At 32.4% G+C, this 15991-nt stretch overlaps 1 protein-coding gene across 2 annotated transcripts in view; it reads left to right on the top strand.

Moving 5' to 3' along the window:
- LOC138710222 (synaptotagmin-10-like) overlaps positions 1-14146 on the top strand; it is a 605974-nt gene extending 591828 nt beyond the window's left edge. For both annotated transcript variants that reach the window (XM_069840882.1, XM_069840881.1), the window contains exon 10: positions 2395-14146. In XM_069840882.1, the coding sequence (XP_069696983.1) occupies positions 2395-2398 (4 nt within the window). In that variant the 3' untranslated portion in view covers positions 2399-14146. The remainder of the gene's footprint in view (positions 1-2394) is intronic.
- Positions 14147-15991: the final 1845 nt, after the last annotated feature.

Below are 15991 nucleotides of genomic sequence, written 5' to 3'. Positions count from 1 at the left end.
ATTATTATTATTATTATTATTATTATTATTATTATTATTATTGTTATTGAAAACCGAAATGAAATAGGACTTTAATAATAAGTCGACCTTTTCTTTGTCATCAGTTATACTTTCTCCGTTTTGATTTCGTAAAAGCACTATTCCTTCATTTTTTTCCTTTTCTCCTGCGTACATAATTATAAAACTATCTCCAATTGTTACTTTCATCTTCTTTTAAAATGTTTTTTAGAAAATTTTCCTGAGCTATCCTTTTTTCACACTCAAGTTTCTTAATCAATTCGACATAATTATCCCAATGCTCGTGGCTTCGCTTACGCTTACTAAATGCACGCCTTGTCTTTTTCTTTGAGTAGTGAATATAATTAGTGTAATATTCTGGGTCCGGATTTTTCTTAATTATTTTAGAAGGTACACATTTTACTAATGCCTCGAAAATTATACTTTCAAATTTATGCCACACATTTTCCATATTTCCTTCAGTCCTTTGAAAGTCATTATGCTTTTGTCGTAGAAACGTTTGTAATTCATGGACATCGGTTTTGTTGAAGTTCCAGATAGACACTGGACTTGACCTCGGATTTACTGTGTTTCCCATAAGATTTCTAATAAGACGCTATTGTGATCACTTATTTTATGAAGACTTTCAGAGTTGACAAAGAGAGAGACAGGTCTTAGTAGGTAAACATCTAAGAGGGCATTGTCACATATCACCGTCCTTCGCAAGTCTTTCGTGGCTCCGACTTAAAGAACGTAGAACTTTACACTCTTTGTCTTTACTCTTTCGAATTCTGCACACTTCAACACCAAATTACCTTTCGTCTCGTTTCTCTTATCTATACTCTAACCACGACGTAAATACCAGATCACTTATCTGTGGCACGTTAAGTATAACTCTTCATAGAACATCTCGTTATTCATCATCTTTTACAGTATCCACCTCGCGAAAATGGAATTCCCTGTTACAAAGTATTAGGGGCTGCAAGACAATAAACACTTTTAAAAACAGCTTAAAAGATAACCTTCTTAGCATTTCACTCCAATCATACTGACTTAAACTATCACTGTCTACATTGTTACTCCTTCCTTTAGACATGCATCCTGATAGTGCTGTATTTTCAAAATTGTCTCGTAATAATCTCTTTCTATTATCTAACATTATTTGAAATATATTAACATTCTGTGTATTTTAGCTTAATTCTGCTATATAGTTTGTATTTCAGTGTTTAATTAATAGTTCATAGTATTTTGTTGTTTAATTCGTAAATAACTCTTGTATACATGTAGCTCTTATCTAAATCAAATTGTTGAATTCTTTGTAATTTCATACATATGTATGTATACTTTTTGCTGGTTGAGTGGAAGAGAAGACCTTCCAGCCTTAACTCTGCCAGCTAAAATAAATCATTATTATTATTATTATTATTATTATTATTATTATTATTATTATTATTATTATTATTATACTGTGTGTCACAGTAGAGGAGAAAGAAAGAAAGAAAGAGAGAGAGAGAGAGACAGACCATCAGCTCAACTCTACAACATAGCACTAAGTGGCCTTCAGACCCGTATTCTTCTGTCCTTTAGTATAAAAAAGTTTCCTGAATCAAAACATATTCTCTCCTACGATTATTGTTTTGCACACTTTCGGTATCTTTAAATTTTCTAACAAACTCTTATAACAACTACGGGAATAGTGGCGGTAAGGAAATATATGAGGCGCACTGTATTTATGAGAATCGACGTATGTCTTCAATTTCTCATAATGTCTTGCAAATGTTATTTTACTTCAGTTCACCAAAATACAGCCCTTAAAAGTTACTTATATTCCAACCTTCCGAATATTGATTAATCAGGCCCCCCGCCCCCAAAATTTTACATTCCCTCCTGCTATTACATAAATCTTCCGAATTGCTGACATTAATGGATATACAGTATATTTAATAACAGCCTGAATCTTAAAGGCGCGATAATTCATTTATATCCTAATATAATTAAAAGTAAAATCAAATAGCGTAATATATTATATCTGTGTAGATTTTAACCCTTTAAAGCATAGTGGTTATTCAGAAGAACCACCGTTTTCTTTCTTTCTAAATTTTATGGCACAGATATTCCACCAAGGAACCACCTCTTGAGTATACATAGAGGTGCCATCTATGTTTTAAAATTGTGTGCAGAGTTAAAATGTTGAAAAAAAATAATTGAAGCTTTGTTATGATCCAGTATATAAAAAACATAAAAAATTAATTTGTGCTTCAAAGGGTTAAAGTTTGATTTTGTAAAGAGTTTGTGTGAAATATGTCAACAGCAAAGCTAGAAATACTCGAAATACCGTAGACTACTTGAGATTTATACAAAATCTTCTCAAACCTTGATGGGTTCTCTTATTTCCAGGTGAAGGAAATCCTAGTCTACTTCATGGTATGACAAATACTTCCACTTAGCTGGGAAATTATATAAAAGGAGTTGCTCAAAGGAAGTGGCGAAAGTTCCATCACTTCTCTAGGATACCCTTACATCTTCTCTTCAGAGGTTTTCCAGCCTACGGGGGATCCCTTCAGAACTTTGCTGTCTTCTGATTGCTCTACGAGGTCACAGAATCAATTTCTCCGAGTCCCATCTCACTTCAGGGGATCATCTCCCTTATTTTCACTTGAAATAGTGACCGTTGCTGGCGTTGAATCTCCTATGGTATGTAATAAATATGTAAGATATTAAGAGATTAATGACGACTATGTTAGTAGGAAAGATAAGTGTCTTATATTTATATATTTTCCACTCACACGAGTCCATAAGAACTGAGAGAAAATAAAGACAGATTAGAGAAAAAAAATATTAAATTTGAACAGTATTTTATGTTTTAGAGCAATGTAAATAATGTACCTATTAGAGTCTGTATATGTCAGTTCATTTCAGAGCGAAATAAAATTATAGCACGAAATTAATGTAGTGCAGCATGTACAAACGGAATATATTACATGTAACCTTAGCCAATATCGCTTTAGTTTTGTGGAAATTAGTGTACAAAATCGTAGCAACTCTTTGTAAGTTGTCAATCGCGGCTGGTAGTATAATTTATAATATTTTATGGTATGACCAAGCAGTCTTTTCTCTCAATAATATCGTGAATAGAATAAACAGTTCTACTTTTCTGTCCATGAAAATATGAAATGATAAATGTTAAATACATATGCATACAAATATATACCTAATTGTAAGTTATAGTTAAATATAAGAATCATTTTGTTGGCTTGCTATGTTATTCCGTACTGGTGACGGGGTAACATGAAATTTGTTTCATATTTCAATAGAGTTCGTAAAATATTAATACTATTAAATTGTATATTTGAAAGATTTCAATTTTATGTTCAGGAAAAATGAATATTGTTTCAAATAATTTCATCTTTTCACAAGTGGGATGTTGTGCAATTGATAAATGAAAGTATGAATTAATGGTAGTTGGAAATAAACCAATTAATGTAACGTAGTAAATTATAGATAGTAAATTATTGCATATTTTAGCACTGTAAGGAATCCTTCATTTTAATTTCTTCAATCATTATCTGCTATATACTTCTATGAATACGATAATTTAGACAATTAACTTAATAAAGTACACAAAATTAAGTATTTTGTCAGGTAAATTAATTGTATGTGAATTTTATCTTTGGTTACAACGCATTTCAAGGGCTCCATAAATTACTTATGGTGCTTTATGACAAAAGTAAAGTAGCGTAATTTAATATTAAAATACAACTGATTTTCTCCATGTCTTTCAAGATACCAAGAAAATTTATTTTTAATTATAAAATATCACATATTGAGAGCTCTTTGTATTATTATAACCCAACCACTATATAACATCTGTAAATAATAACACATTACCCTCATAAGACGTTATTTTCTCGAGGATTCTAAATATGAAAAATACTGGAAACAAAAATTTGAAACCGAAGTCAGAATTTCTTTTCTTTTCTGAGGAATTGGAGGAAGTCAAACATAGGAAATAAATATTTATTTTTATTAGTGAAATGTTATACCAAGAACGTTGGATTAAATTTTACATTCAAGTGACTATGTGTAATTTCTGTGAAAGGCTTAGTGAAATCATCTCAAATTATATATAAGAATATTTTCACTTATAGAAATGTTGAAATATATTTCATAGTTTACGAATATAAGAACTTGTAATGAATTAATATTTCATTTTATAAATAGTAAAATTCACGATGACAATCTAACGCACTTGTGAACATTTTAAGTGCTGTCTGCACATTTTGTATTTGCAGTAATTTTAAGTCACGCACAGTCGCATTCAAGTGTTCTCGTCCTAATCGTTTGCCAGTTTGGATATTTGTACTGTATGTATTTTCTGTCTTAATTGCTAACGTAATATCATATTTTCACGTGCTTGTGTAAAACCCCTGAAATTTTTACTGGCTGTCCTGTAAAGTTAACTCTATTTTAAAGAGAGACAAACGCAGCCTGGTGAAATTAAAGTGACGTGTGGAAACTTCTGTACATCACAAGCAACAGTTGTCAGTGCAAGCATGGATGAATATATAATAGAATGCGAAACTTATTGAGTTTCCCGTAACATATACTAGAGGCGCTGTTGTAGAAATTGATCTTGCTGCCACCTGTTGGGAGGAGGGGTGTTACTACATCTAGCAGCGCACCAAGTAGCGAAAGATGTAACTAATTACTCCATGCATTTAGCAGCGCACCTGGTGACGAAAATGTTAAACTGTGCAGAAAGTATTCCCTCCCACCCTCATCGATATTCAAAACTAACCCAATTTAAAATAAAACATTTACATTTTTATTCCTCACAGCATCTTCTACTGAAAATTCTTACCGGAGCCAACAGGAAGATAAAAGAGACGATCAATTTTACACTACTCAATTAAAATATAACCAGACAGAGACAAAATAATAAAGCAAAAGATTAGATAATTGGAATTGTATGCTTTGGGTATTTATTGTACAGCACAATGGAAAAGTCTGCAAGAACTACTTAGATAGTTCAATGTATTATATTACTATTACTTTACAATACATTCAACAACACTATTTTTACAACGTCCATAAACATCACTTTTTAACATACACTGCTTATACACACGTAGTATCACTTTATGTTCACTTATTAGCAAGTTTCTCTCTGCCATTTGTCTCTTCGAGCAATATCTCGAACGCATAAATAGAGAACTCTGGGTAATGTACCCAACACGTATTTCTAATATTCACCACATACGACGTTGGGCGCTGATCATTTTATTTCAGCCTCCCGCCGCCAGATAGTGCTGACCGCAGTTTCGCATCCTATTATATATTTATCCATGGTGCAAGCTTGTACGAGAATAAAGCTCTAACATCATCATCATCACCACTTCTGAACTCCGCATGAGCATTACGGTATTAAGTTGAGAGAGAAAGAGAGTAAAGTCGAGGAATACTCACAGAAAATAATAACAGCAATAGTAAGGACTGTATGACCGAATGAAAAGCCTACCATTGAATAGAAAAATTGAAAGAAGACAAACATAACGAATATTTACAGCGTTCTGCCCAGAGGCGTCATTTAAATGGGAAAGATAGGGTAGTTGTCCCCTTCCCGTTTAAGATTTAAAAAAAAAATTGAGTAGTACTACTAAAGGGAAAATGTGAGAACTGTACTTTAAATATTGAATTATTTAACTTTTGTAAACGCTTAAAAATTAAAAGACGAAATTAGTTGAGTCTAATTTAGGAAATTGTTGTGTGGCAATGGCATAATTATCATCCCGCTATGTCCTGTCCCATTAGGAATGCACCATCCAATCTGGTGTTTTAATCCACTGCATAATTAAACAATATTGATATTTTTGGCGTTTAAAATAAATTTATAAATTATTTTCATAGTCCTAGATATTGTTTTAATTATTATTTGGAGTAGATTGTTTATACAACCAAACTCATATCTTGCAGAATTGGTGATATTATTACTCCTTGCAGATGTTAGAGAAGGTGTTCAGATCTGGTTTGTTTATGAAGTGTCATCAGGTTTACAGCTTCCTGTTTTCTTAATAACCGACAACCTAAAGATTTTGGAGACAGTATGTCTGAGCTACCTACTACTTTAAACCCTTAATAAAGACACGCACAGTTCAATAAAACGTGCAGCATTACGACTGAATTTAATTTTACAGGTAGTGTTTCGGTATTAATTTCTAAATTTTCAAAATTAAAATTTATGACTTTACCCCTAAGAAAGTAAATATTTAGGCTCCGCTTGAACAGAAGTCGGAAATTTTAAACAGACTAACTTTTACAATTCAGCAGAAGAACCGATAGCAAGAAACAAATTTCATTTCTCGAAGCAACAATGGCATTCAGTTTAAATCTTTTTCTTTTATGTTCAAGTTTACCCCAGTTTACCGCATGTAAAATAGTTAATTTCAGAGGAAATAGTGAGGGAGTACGCCCCCCTCTAAAAAATTCTTGCCCACCCCCAAGCAAAATCTGAAATGACGCCCCTGGTTTTGCCTTAATGAAGTACTATCTACTAAGTAGGCGACCTGTCTAAAAGGCATTCAAAATGTAATTAGATAAAGGGAACATGGTATTAAATAACAAATACACGTATAACTTATTTTAACAATATTTTCTTAAGCACGCTTGCTTTGTGTCGTCCCTACAGACGTCTACACGCCGCTTGAGTTTAACAGGCTACATTGTATTCGTTTTCAAAAATAGGTAATATAGAAATTTTACTCATAGGCGGCCTATCACTCAAGTATTTTGACTATCTTTTTAATATCGCATAAAGTTATATGTTATTCAAATAAACATTTACTATTTCTCATTTTCATTACTGAACAACCCTCACTGCATCTATAACTTACGAAATATATTAATGAGTTATAGCCTAGATTTGAATCATTAATGTATCTAGGCTATCTTCTATTTAGACACATTCTGGACCTATGCATTCTTGATGCTTTGCCAAGTATTTTTGTCATTTACTGTACCTTTAGTTTTTTTAATGTTATATTAATCAAGTAAGATGTTATGATTAGTCTCTAGTACATTTGGTTATTTAAATGAAAAAATGGCATACAGTATATTATTACGAGTTATGTCAGAAGAAAGAAAAAGTGTTCAATTATAATAAGACATTCACATTTGCCCACTTATAAATTTTCAAATTCTGAATATGTCAGTATGTTGACCGCAACTTTCTGTTCAGTAATTCTCAATCGGTGGTCCGCGGACCTCTAAAATTCCACATAATCCGACCTTCAAGGAAGTAATGTGAATATTTTGACCTTAAAAGTAAGGTTGAAGACATAGCCATTATGGGAAAATCGAATTGAAGGTGTTACTATTACCGAACACTAGAGATATTTTTGGGCTCCACTCATGAAGAATTGCAGTCGAAAATGAAACATAACACAACCTGCGAGATTCAGCGACTAGCTTTAGTGAATACTTTCATGTACCAAATCTTGGACACTGATGGATAAGTAATCTTTTGAATCTGAGAATATACGTACGCTGTAACTTACAGCTATATCTGCGGAAAAACAAGTCGAACTTGACGTGAGTAGTGATGATAAATGGAAAACATTTTTCAAAGAGTGTATACTGCAACAAATTCTAAGTGAAAAGTTTTCGTGATTGTGAGAATTTAGATGAAAAGTATTTTACATATCTAGCTCACTTTTTTCGCCATATTTTTGTGAACAAATATTTTCGACATTTTATTATATGAAGATTAATCGTATTGACTCGACTTTGAATCAGATTTGATACTAAAAGTGGGAAATGTTGAAACGTTTGTAGAAGGAATTCTTCGGAACGAAAGGAGGTATTAACTCTCATCACACTGGGAATGAATAGCAGCCGGACATGTCATATTTTGTTCACTTATAGAAGGAATCAGTATCGTTAAATTTATTTTTTCCTAAGTAAATTGTTTTCAATTTTATTCGTGATCTGTTTTTACTTATTAAAGATTACTGCACATTTTCTCCAAAAATTGCTTCACGTAGGTACCTTTCATATAGACATCAAAATATTCAAAATTAGGGGTCCCTGGCTTGGTTTTTTAAAATAATGGAGTTCTTAGCTAATTAGGAACCACTGCTCTAGTTGAACACGTGAAGTAATGTATTTGTTAAAATTGTTCTTAAGAAAATCAAACTCTACGAACAATTTATTTTATATGCACAAATTTGAAGGGAATAAATCTAGGGTGATGGGACTCCAACTAAAATTCCCTTCCAAGATAATGCTTCTCTTACAATGTTTGCCAATCTTGACAGAAAATGAAATATGACAATCTACAGAGAAAAAATATTGTTCTTATAAACATATATTAATTACAAGAGTAGCTGGTTGGTAATCGTAAATGTTAAGAATGAAAGTAAGGAAATAGCAGTAATCTTCCTTATACAACTTGTAAATACGTTATTATTGTTAGTAAACTCCTGTCATTTGGTGACTGAGTTCACGATTGTAGTTTAGCGAGTCGAGTTTCTGACTTCTTATTAAGGTATATGTACACCTTTACATACAAAAAATTTTGTTTTGCATAATTTTTCTCTGTAAAATTTTTATACAATTGAGAATGGTACCAGAAAGAGGATGAAGTGAACATATCCCTTGAAGTTATGTCTAAATTGTTTATGAAAATTATTTTGTTCATAATTTTGACATACAACTTGAAACATGATAGCTCATGTAGTTTTTAAGATAGAGCCACAGTTTTTTCACTGTTTTATAGCTAAAACTATTCTTTAGTGCCTGACATATAGCTATTTTTTATTTTTATTTACATTAATTAAATATTACCATATATGTAATTTATACTAACATTTTATGTTGCATAAATCATGTAAAATATCCATAGATAATTATTAACTATATTAATGTTATTTTACTCATTGTCAGGCACTAGGGGACATTTCAAGCTTCAAAATGACACAAATATCTTCTTGGTATCACCATATTTGGCTGAGATATCATGTTTAAAAGAATTAAATATTCTAAAATTACTATTTACAGGAAATGAGCCACAAACTTTCAGAGCCTAGAAGACTCCATCAACATATGTCATCCCTTAAGCAGCTTTAAGTCGGTCCAGTTTCAGCTTCTTTCTGTCTCTCAAATACCTCCTCCTTGTTTTAATTTCAGGTGTTGAATGTTTTTTTTGGAATTTTTGTTCTTATTTTCCATTGATGCACCAAATCCTGCGCTGGTGTTTGTCCCAGGATTTATGCCCATCCTCCTCAGAATTTTAATTTCTACTTTTGCACTCTTATTAACCCATTATATCCCAGAGATTTTTTTTTCGATTTTTTTTGTGAAAACTCTCAGAGATTATCATTATATGTCAAATAAGAATATAAAATATAAAGGAATTCGAAATAGTATTATTTACTAGGCCCTTTTACTCTATGTTTGATATATCAAACGCTGGGCGTTGGTGTATAGCAATGTTATTTGGAAGGTTCTATACAGAAATATGTGAGATGTGACAGGGTAAATGACTGTTTTTGGATATGGGGATGTCTGGAAAAGTTTTGAGCATACGTAAATAGTCTGGGATAAGTGGAACCCATAGTTTTCTATGGGGAAAGTGGAACCCAACGTATGACAGTGCCAGAGAATCAAATATGAAAATGAAATTTAGTGCATATAAATTCCAATTTCCTTTTTGAGTTCATTATTACCTAATAGTTTCACCTGGCTTTAATAGTTTTAACGTAACAACTATAGGTTCCACTTTTCCCAAGTTTCTACTTACCCCATTGTACCTTATGTAAAATAATTTACACTGAATTTTGCAAGAAACTAAATTATTATTATTATCATAAATCATAATGGAATAAATTGTAACATAAATAGTCAGATATTGTGAACACTTATTTCAAATTATTCATAAATACAAAAATAATCCACATTATACACTGTTAGCCTACTTAGTGTGGAATTTTAGAAAGCAGTCTTTTGGGTGCAAGGCAACTTTACATTTGATGCAGTTGTATTTTGCATTTTTCTAACATAATCCACAGCGCCTTTGATTGTCCTGAAATTGTACCAAATGATTTTTTCCATCATATCGCAATTCAGTTGGTATCAGTGATGGTTTCTTTAGCAAAACAGACGTCCTTGGGGAGCTCAGCTTTGGAGTTGAAAGTGTCACCAATGTTATCCTCCTTATGAATTCCAACAAAGGATACCCTGGAACATTTTTTCTGTACAGTAACCACATGTTTACTACCGCCCCATTCAAACAGAACCTGAAAAATGGCCACCACCATTTTTTTGACCTGATTCGAATTCGATACAATCCCCGGTGTTGATCGAACAAATCAACACCCCCCCCCCCCCATATACCTGTTGTAGTGTTTGATGATTGTCGGTTGAGTAACAGCAACACGTTTCTTTTCACTTGCATTCCATTGTTGACAAGTTCCGTAAGCAAGTGTCACATTTTCATCTTGAACATTAGTGCCCATAGTCACTTGATTGTTATCTTGCCATTTGATGAGCATTACTTTCTTGTCTTTTGATTGAAGGGTGTGAGTTGCACCTCTTGTCTGTTTCCCTAGGTCTTTTAACGGTGCATTTTCAGTCCTATCAGCTCGAATTGTTCCTATTACATTTAAGTTATGTTGTAACATTGTGTTGAGGAGTTCTAAAGAATTGAAATAATTGTCAATGAAGACAAAACTGTTAATAGGAATAAATCCAATACAAATACTTTGAACAACTGACGACCCCAATGGTTCACCTTGAATCCTATCTTTTTTCCCTGTATAAGGAGAAAATTTAAGAAGATACCCTTCAGGTGTGGCTGAACACCAGAACTTGAAGCCGAACCGTATTGGTTTGCCGCGAATGAATTGCTTCATTGAGTGACGGCCATAATACAGTTCCATAGCTTCATCCAGTGAATACTTCGAGCCAAGAGGTTGAGCAAATTCTTGAAATTTGTTGTTGACATAGTCAATGAGGGGCCTTACTTTGAATACCCTATCTGTTTGATCAATTTCAGAATTGTCACTGAAGTGAAGAAATCTATGAATTATGTCAAATCGATTTCTTGTCATTGCATTTGAAATCAGTAAGTTGTGTGTATCATCTCGTGTTTCCCAAAATAACCGCCGGTGTGGTACCTTCACATAACCGGAAACTAAAAGAATTGCAAAATACGTATATAGTTCTTCAATGGACAAATGTATAATGCATCCTTTCTGGGCTGCATATAACACAGTCTGCCGACATATCATTTCCATAATTTCTAAGTCGAATACCATTTTGAACAACTCATCGGGAGACTTATCAAAATTCAACTCAAAAATATTATCATTAGGGGTGGTTGGTAGAGAAATTAAATTAGCTTTGTGAAGATTTCTTTCAGTCCATTCAGTTGTATATTTAGCTTTCTTGGGTACAGATTTGTTTGCTTTCTTCGGTATAGAACTGTTTACATTTTCAGAATTTGAAGAAGGATAAACATTCAGACGAGATGAAGTAGTAGAGCTCGATGGTAATTCTCTAGGAGAAGCGACTGTTGTTAAATTTTCTGATCGTTTCTCAACCCTAGGTTCATTCACGTTTGATTCAAAATTTATATCCTCTCTCTGTTTGAAATGGTCCCTCTGTCTAACTATCCTCATCTCACCTTCTTGACGTAAAATTCCTCTGCCCAGATCCATAAAAGTAGTTTTTTCATCGTCGTCGCTGCCACCATCATCCCGATCACTGTTGACGCCATCAGCAGGAGGGTTAAGTACCACCTCTATTTCGTCAGCAGCATGTATGCTTGCACATATTTCAGGTTCATCTGCATCTAACACCTCATCTAGCCATTTTATCAACTGTTCTGTATCTTTCCTGTAAGATGGATAAAAGTTCACATAAACTCCCAGCATTTGATATATCAAACATCAAAGTTTACGTAGTCCTCCAGTCCATATTATTCAAATTATTATGAAAAACTATAATAGTACTGAAAGGATACACATTTGCCAACACGTTAAAATAATTAATTAAAATCGAGCATTCAAAACAAACCATTCATAAAATAAAAATCCAACTTACGTGCTATCCATCTTCCAAGCAGACTGGTACTGGAATTTCAACACTCGCAACAACTGCCAAATTAAAAGATTTAAGTTTTCCATTGTTACCAATATAGAGGTTGATGACTTATAAGCCAACTGGCGTACCAACAATCATAATAAAAACAGAATTGCAAATATACAACAATCAAACAGCATAAGCTGCATTGTGTTTGATATATCAAACGGTGGGATATAATGGGAAATAAACGTACAACATCACTGACACAAATTTACAGTTTTATGACTAACAGTAAAAGATTATAAATTACTTCATTATGTAAGAACGTGTTTTCAATGTAATGATCATGCCCTGATATCTATGCATCTATTTTGGGTCTAGAAAGAAGTTTATTTTATAAGCAATGCTGGACGAGGGGATTGACAGCTACGAGGATCACTACAAAAGTAATCCACAATATTTATTTAAAAATTACATTTTTATCCTACAGCTTTGCTATTCTCATAGAATGTAGATACATCCGTCAGAAACAATACGTCACTTTTCCACATAATCCCCGCACCTTTCAAATGACCTCCATAAATTGGAAAGGTTTAGAATAAAAAACAAATTTAAAAAAATGTTGTGCATTGCTTTTGGAGTGATCTTTGTAGAAGTGACCGTGCCTGATGATGCAGAATTTTGGAAAATGGGATTTTTCTGGAAAACCATAAGGCATAAATCGAAAATTATTATATCAAATTAAAGGGGAGAAAATTCTCTATTAAAATAGTCATATTTTGAATATTATAATTTTTTATCATTTTTTGCGTTTTGTGGGTGTACATATACCTTAAATGGGCCGAGATTCGATATATGTGAGATTTTGTGATATTTGTGATAGACAAAGCGGCTGTGGAACAGATTTGCTCGGAATATTTCGATTCCCTTCTCTTTCACCATTTTTATTTCCGTCATACCAATTTCTCATCGTCTCTATGAAACCTCTCACACATAAAGCACGCGTCCATTGAATAATAAATAATTCACTGTCATTTGCTAGTTCATTAGTTTGATAACTTCAAATTTCAATTAAATCTCATGTACAGTTTCAAATATTCTGGAAAGTTAAGTGTCAGTACACAAAATATTGTGACATATAGAATGCATGATATACGTTTCTTGAATCACGGCATTAGAGAAAGATATTGTGGCATCAAGCATAGCTCAGCTTACACTCCCAGAGATGATCAAAATTCAATTTTGTAACAGATCGAGTGGATACCGTAACCGTTGTGTTATTTATGGCAAGATGAATTCCTCTTAGGTTACTTCCACCTGCGTTTGAATCCAGTCTATTGTAATCCGTAGCCATTTCCGTTTCATTATCTTATTTGGAGTAATTTATTTCAAACTTTTCCTATTATTGGTTTTCATTATTATGTTACATTTATACATAATGCCAGATTTATACATAATTATGTTAGATTTACAGCTAATTATCATCGTGTATTTAGAAAACATTTTGTTGTAGCCTATTTAAGTTAACATTCTTAGTGCAATACTAATATTCATTGTTGCATTTAAAATTAAATCTTACTGCATGCTTAAAATTTATATTGTTACACTTATAGTCGAAATAGTGAGTGTTATTGTGTTCTTACAGTACAAGTCATGTTACATTTACAGTTAAATTTAATTATATTACGTTTACAGTTACATTCCAATTGTATAGTCAATTTAGGGCTGGGCTGTATTTAAAATAGCTACATATTTGAAATGCATTTTTGTCTTGTATTTTGTTATTTGAAAGTATTTTCGACAGTATTTTATATCTGTCGTTTAAATACCTAAAATTCATGTATTTTGTATTTAAAATACTCAAAATACTTTTTCTTTTAGTTTTACTTGCGCTATTTTAAGTTTCTCACTCTGTTTACAAAAGGAGTTGGATACAGAATATACGTATAAGTATGTAAAATCAGCTAGGGTTTTCTGCTGCACCTTTGATTGGTTCAGAAGAAGAAGACGATAAAACCAATGTTTATGTTTTTAACTCTGTGTCTATAAAGAAAAAGTTCTTGTCTTTTGCAGGGAATCTTTATCTAAAGAACTTTTTTGAGAAATTGATTTTTTTGAAAGGGAAGAGTAATTATCAGGTATATATAATTTAATTTCTGATTGGGAAAAGGAAGTATGTCCACGTAACCTGTTTAGTTTAAATGTTAAGAATCTTGTTAGAAAAACATATTTTGCTCCATCTTTTTTTTAGAAATCTACAAGGTATACTATTTATATTCATATTTTAAATTTTAAGTAACTGTATAAAAAGCAATACTGTCTCACAGGAACTTCAAAATTTTTATTTTATCTGTTCCAGAATACTGCATAAATTGGAGAATAGTAATATATATTTAATTCATAGGTTTCATTAGTAACATTTATATATATATGCATCATGATAGTAGTTTTCACTACGTATGTCAAGTATGAAATCTAAATTATAATGTACAACATTTCTTGATGGTCATTGATTGATGTAAAATTACCAGCAGGAATATATTTTATGATTTATGATACAGTACGTAGTTAAATATAATCGAAATATTTGAACTGTGAAACTAAAGATTTATAGTTGTATCCTGATACAGCTTATCGAGTATTTGAAATACAAAATGTATCTTGGGTACGTACTTGAAATACTAATGTATTTTAGTGATTTTTTTTAATATTCTGTATTTGTATTTGTAATACTGGAATGTCAGTACACAGCAGACAACAGTCATAATCATATCACACATTTTACATTAATATCCAATTCTTATTATGAAGTAATATGTTGTATAGCAGTTAATTTTCGTTATGGTTATAACTTATAACAAACTTACATATGTTACATTTACAGCTAATTTTATTATGTATGTAGTTACAATAGAAATAGACAGAATGTCTTAAAGGGGTCTAATATTTTAAGAGATGGTAGAACTCATCAAAACAAAAAAAAAAAATCTAATAAACATGTGTTCTGAAATTAATATCTTCCGAGATAAAAGGACTCACAGAAAATACTCAATGTGACTTCCATTCATTATAACTAGACCTCGGATTTTAGGTAAAAACCTATTTTGTTCCTCATGATATATACAAAAGAAAAGTTGTATATATACGAATTATGGAAATATATGTTCGAAAATGGTGGTCCTATACAACCTAAAAATACCTAATTTCACGTTAGAAACTATTTTTTACCTAATTTTATATTTTCCAATTTCTACAGTTGGTAATATGGAAACGCTGTGTAATTCTGTATCGCAGCACCTACGAGGATTCAATTATTTCGAGAGCAACTTCCCAATGTGCCACTTCCACCAGAACCTATTCTTACCCGATGGGGAACATGGTTACAGCCCGTGGAATATTACAACAAGCATTGGAGGACATTAAGAACTTTGTTTTGAAACTGGGGGAGGATGCAGTGAGCATTACTTCAGCTAAAAAAACTTCTGCAGGACCCAACAATTGCCCGGGATATTGCATTCATCAAATCACATTATGTATTTCTGGTCCCCATTATTAATGCTCTAGAGTCTTCAGGCAAACCGGTCTACACGCAACTGGGATTGATAGAAGAGGTGACATAAAAAATCAACTTGGTTCCTGGTTATGTTGATGAAAAAGTTTCTGAAAAACTCAAATCAGTGCTTCAAAAAAAACCAGGACTGGCAGTTCTCCACACAGTTGCTGACATCTTGGCTGGCAAAACACCTGAACATGAATGTGCTGTTCCCTTGCATCTAATACCAACATTTAAATATGCTCTGGTGTCGTCGGTTGATGTGGAACGCTCATTTTCGGCATATAAGATGGTTTTATCTGAGAAGCGATGCAGTTTCTCAATAGAAAACTTAGAAAAGGTGTTAGTTGTTTACTCTGT

Source organism: Periplaneta americana, chromosome 12 (genome assembly GCF_040183065.1).
Source record: "Periplaneta americana isolate PAMFEO1 chromosome 12, P.americana_PAMFEO1_priV1, whole genome shotgun sequence".
In the NCBI taxonomy this organism is placed as follows: Eukaryota; Metazoa; Arthropoda; class Insecta; order Blattodea; family Blattidae; genus Periplaneta; species Periplaneta americana.
This window is presented reverse-complemented; position numbering and strand designations above follow the sequence as displayed.